At 40.9% G+C, this 5,480-nt stretch overlaps 1 protein-coding gene across 1 annotated transcript; it reads right to left on the reverse strand.

The window, feature by feature from the left end:
• Positions 1–438: 438 nt before the first annotated feature.
• FFAR2 (free fatty acid receptor 2) lies at positions 439–1,915 on the reverse strand. The gene has a single exon (XM_031963794.1). The coding sequence runs from the start codon at positions 1,671–1,673 to the stop codon at positions 678–680; it is 996 nt and encodes a 331-aa protein (XP_031819654.1). The 5' UTR covers positions 1,674–1,915; the 3' UTR covers positions 439–677.
• Between the last annotated feature and the right edge of the window lie 3,565 nt (positions 1,916–5,480).

A 5,480-nucleotide genomic window follows, 5' to 3' on the forward strand; every position in this document is an offset into this window, starting at 1 on the left:
TAACATCCTGCAATCCAGCTGGGCTAACTTGGGGCCATTTAAACTCCCTACAGCAGCCTAATATTGTGGAGAAAGCCCTGGATTTGGGGTCAGAAAGGAGAAGGTTAAATCCCAGCCTAAAACTGTGTAACCTGAGAGAGTCCTGGTGCCTCGAATGCCTCCCTAAGACTGTTGGAAGCCAAAAATGGGTGGGGTCTGCATCAGGAGGAAGCTCCTGATCCAAATATCAAAACTTTTATATATTCATACTTGTGTAAAGGTCAATTATCCTCCTTTCCATTTCTTGTTTGTGTTATTAGAGCCATGTCTGTTCCTCTTCAAAAGGAAATTCAATCAAAAAGTTTAAGCTATCCCTGACGGGGGGGGAGCTGAGTGTGCAGTAAATAGAGCACAAGCCTCGGAGTCAGGAGGATCCCAATTCAAATTTGGTCTCAAACACTTGACACTTAATAATTGTGTGACTCCAGGCAGGTCACTTAATCCCTATTACATCAGAGAGAGAGAGAGAGAGAACATGCTGCTGAAAGATTTCTTCAAAAAGAAACACTCCTCCATGTCTGTGGCTCCCCATGTTTGAATACAAGGATTCCTGAGACCATGGCAAAATTGAAATTTTTTGTTCTCTACCTTCCCTAACCTGTCCAAACTTGGCCCAAACACCAGGAATGAGTAATTACCTACTCTGTGGTAAAGTCAGAACTTGCTACCACATCCCCTTGGCTCAAACCAGTGTCCCCTGTGTCCAAATCAGAAGTGTCTCTACCGCAGTAGCCCAGAAGGGAGGTCCCTTGCTTGCGCAGTGCCTTCAGTCCATTTCCAACGGACCTGCGAACAGCCGAAGAAGAGAAGTAGAAAAGGAGGGGATCGAGGCCGGCATTGAGGGCACTGAACATCACAGCATACTTTCGCCAGTTGGGGGGTGTGCCTTTAAAATATCCTACCACATGGGAGACGTTGTAAGGTCCGAAGCAGACCAGGAAATTGAGGAGAGTCACAATTGCTAAGCCCATAGCTCTACGTTGTCGCTGGGCCCCGACCTGTGGCTGGCCAACCATGAGACACACAAAGCGCCAGTAACAGAAGATGGTTACTGCCATGGGCAGCAGGAAGAGAACCAGAACCAGCTCCAGGCGAAACGGGAGAACCCATTTCAGCTGATTGGGAGTGAAATTATCATAGCATTCCAAGGCCCGCTTGCTACTATTCGTTGTATTTTCCGAATCTATGTACTCCACCACAATGACAATGCTGCAATGTCCAAAGGACAGGATCCAGGCCACCAAAGCGGCAGCTAGTCCATATATGGGCTTCCGGGAGAGCTTGTATTGGACAGGGAAGGCCACCCCCAGGTAGCGCTCGATGCTGATGGCGGCCAGAAGCCATGTGCTGCAGTAGATGCTGCTGTAGAAGCCAAAGCCGGTCAGGGCACAGACCTCCTTACTTAGGTGCCAGCGGAAGTCATTGGCAGCCTCAAAGATCTTGAAAGGTAGCAGCAAGAGCAGCAGAAGGTCTGCCAATGTGAGACTGAGCAGGAGGATGTGAATCGGAGCAGGGTGAGGCTGCTTTACCCTTCGGACAAAGGCCCTGAGAGCCACGAGATTGGCAGGGAGGCCAATGAGAAAAGTCATGGTATAGAAGGCAAGGAGCAAGTATCTTTCTGTTGGATCTTCCATTCAGCTGGGGTGGAAAAGGACAAAATTAGGAGGCACCCACTTAAACCTGGGTCACCAGTCTCCCATCCAATCTCCCCTCCCAGGAATCTAGCTGTCAGCACTTGCCTGCTCACACCACCTGCCAGTGCCCCACAGAGTAATTATTGACTTTGCCTTGGGAGGGGTAGTAAGCTCCAGTTATTGCATTTGCTATCACATATCTCTGACTTCTAACAGGCAATTTCTCTTTGTCTTTCAGTCCTATCTGACAGTGCAGAAAGAAGCTCTTGTCATGTTCCACATCAAGAAATAAGAGTAGAGAACCAGGCCCCATTATGGAGAATTGGGTCACTTTCTTGGGCTTGGATATGTGTTATGTAAAGCCAGAAATCCTGCAAGCAGCCTCTGCTTTTTTCCTCCAGATACTGCTTTGTTCCTTGGCTTCAGGCAGAGCTGTAACTACAAGAGGAAGACCTGGGCTTTGCCCCCAAAATGTTTGGGGCACTGACAGCACTTGTAAGTCTTCACTATTCTAGAAACAACAAAATTTAACTCTTGGTTAGTAAGAATTGGCAGGCTGAGCTGAACTGTTTTCCCTCCCTATTCTGTTCTAACTTCTCCCTTACTTAGGGGAATGGTCTGTGCTATTGTCCAGATCTCCAGATTCCTTTAGTTCAGGTTCTGGTTTCAGAACATTTGTTCTCCTGGCCGATCTCTTTACCTCACATCCACTGTCTTTCAGAAAACAGATTTTCTTTTCTCAGATTCCATTTCTCTTAGCTTATTCTGTATTTGTATTTTGGAGAGGTTCCAAGCTGATAGGACTTGAGGAGAAGGGAGAAGGGAGGTAGGAAAGGGTGAGTTAGTAATCTAAATTTTAACCTTGGGTTAGCCCCTTTGGACTTTTCATCAAAGGAGGGCACAAAGTGTACCTGGATAGGACAGTTTTATTACTGCCTCTACTTAATTAGGAACCACTTATTTTTTGTCCAAACAGGCCAGTCCAACATCACCTTTTCTCCCCCTTTATGGACTCCCAGTTACTTTGCAGGTCTTCCCTATTCCACAGACTTTCCCCATACAATTCCCCAGCTCCATGCCTCATCCCCATAATCCATCTTTAAGTGTCCCCGACATGACCACATTCAGCTATAATCCCCATCCCATTTCCAAGAGCACAAGCTAGGAACCTGATTTTGCCTTATCTTTGGTCAAGATGGTTCTAGAATCAGCTCCAATGGGAGCCTTCTTAGGTCAAGACACAGAATTTTGAATGCTGCTACCATCAATTTATGCAGGAAGGAAAAAGCAGGAAACCCAGCTGGCTGAGGCTTTTTATACCACGACTAATCACATGGTCAGAGAGAGGAAGGTCAAGTTGAGTATTCCTCTAAGAACCAAACCATGTTTCTTATTTATCAACTCATAAAATCCTGTATGGAAATTATTTTCCTCATTTTACAGATGATAAGACTGAGGTTAGCAAAGGTTAAATGATTTGTATAGGGTCACACAGCTAGTAAGTGTCTAAGAAAGAATTTGAACTCTCTGATGCTGATGGAATGACAGCTCCTTCAAATGTTTGTCATTGGGAAAAATTCTCAAAGGCTCTGGAAACAAATGCTCCTCTTCTCTTTTGGAACATTTTCTTAAGATGTTCTATTTACATGTTGTATTATCCTCTTAGAAATGTAGTTCTCAAGGAATAATTTACCTGTCAGATTTGTGGAAAGGGGAAGAATTTATCAACAAAGAAGAATTAGAGGACAATATGAAATGCAAAATGGATAATTTTGGTTACATTAAATTTTAAATGTTTTGCACAAACAAAACCAATGCAACCAAGATTAGAAGGAAAACAAAAAGAAGGAAAATAAATTGTATAGCCAATCATTCTGATAAAAGCCTCATTTCTCAGATATGTAGAGAATTGACTCAAATTTATAAGAATACAAATCATTCCCTAATTGATAAATGGTCAAAGATTATGAACAGACGGTTTTCAGATGAAAAAATTAAAGTCATCTATAGTCATATTTAAAAAATCTTTTAAATGATTTTTGTTTAGAGAAATTCACATTTAAAAAACTGAAATCCCATCTCAAACCTATCAAATTGGCTAAATGACACAAGAGGAAAATGATAAATGTCGGAGAAGAAAAGTGGGGCACTAATGCCTTGTTGATTCAGTTGTGAACTAATCCAACTATTCTGCAGAGTAATTTGGAACTATGCCCAAAAGCCAATCAAACTGAGCACACTCTTTGATCCAGCAATACCACTATCAGGTCTGTATACCAAAGAGATCATAAAAAGGGGGAAAGGACCTACATGTACAAAAACATTCATAGCTGCCTTTTTTTTTTTTTGTGATGGCAAAAGAATTGAAAATGGAGAAAATGCCCACCAACTGAGAAATGGATGACCAAGTTGAGGCATATGAATATAATGGAATTCTATTATGCTATGAGAAATGATGAACAGATGGATTTCAGAAAAAACCTGGAAAGACTTATGTGAAATGATGCTGAATGAATTGAGCAGAACCAGGAAACTACTGTACACAGTGATAGCAACATTTTGCAATAATCAGCTATGATATACTTAGCTCTTCAAAGGAATACAATGATCCAAGAGACTCATGATGAAAAATACTATCCACCTACAGGGAAAAAACTATGGTGTCTGAATTCTTTATTGAAGCATATTAATTTTGCTTTTGTTGTTTTGGGGATTTTTTGGGTGGCTTTTCCCTTTTGTTATGTTTCTTCTTTCACAACATGCCTAATGTGGAAATAAGTTCCCTTTATTGCACATGTATAACCTATATCTAATTGCTTGTTATCTTGTGAAAGGGGGGTGGCAAGAAGCGAGGGAGAAAAAATGTGAACCTCAAAATCATATGAAAAATGAATATTGAATATTACCTTTATATGTAATTAGAAAAAGTAATATGTGAATTAAAAAAAGAAGAAATTAGCATTTAAGTTGAAACTTTAAGGAAACCAGGAAAATCATGAAGTAGAGTTAAAGAGAGGAACATATTTCAGGCACAGAGGACAGACAGTAAAAATTCTAGGAGGCAGGAAATGGAGTATAATACTTGAGAAATAAAAAGGAGGCTAATATTGCTGAACCTTAAGGTAAATTAAAGGAAGTAAGTTATAAGAAAGATAGAAGGAAAATCTAATGGAGGATTTTAAAAGCCAAATGCAGAAATTAACATTTGATCCAAGAGGTAATAGAGAATCAATGGAACTTATTGAACAGAGGGTGACATAGTCAAACTCATGATAGATCACTTTAGGAGCTGAGTGTAAGATTTACCTATGTGGGGAGATTCTTGAGGCAGAGAGAACTACAGAGAGACCATTGTACTAGTCCAGGGAATGAGGTGGATTAATGAAAATCTAGAGCAAATGTACTCATTCATCCCCTATTCAAAAGACATTAACAACTCCTCAACAAAACAGCAAATGTACTTTGAGTGGGGATGTTCATATCTTTGAGCAGAGGGTATCCTCAACGGCAGAACAAAATTTGTATACATTCTCCCCATCCTTGATTTTATGTACTGCATATTTTCATTGTCTATTCAGACTACAAGTTTTTGTGGCTTAATAAACAATCTTTGAGAACTTAAAAAAATAAATATAGCTTTTCCTCTCTCTCTTCTCCACTTTCCTGTCCTGAGGTTTTATTTTCCTTTCACAAGCAGTTACAATCTACTCCTCCATACCCATCTGTACACTTCTCTTTATGACTTCCTTTCCAAGATTTGTAGGAGCAGCTTATTCCTAATCACCCTAAAAGTTCTTGAAAGTTATG

This window comes from Sarcophilus harrisii, chromosome 3, assembly GCF_902635505.1.
Source record: "Sarcophilus harrisii chromosome 3, mSarHar1.11, whole genome shotgun sequence".
NCBI lineage: Eukaryota > Metazoa > Chordata > Mammalia > Dasyuromorphia > Dasyuridae > Sarcophilus > Sarcophilus harrisii.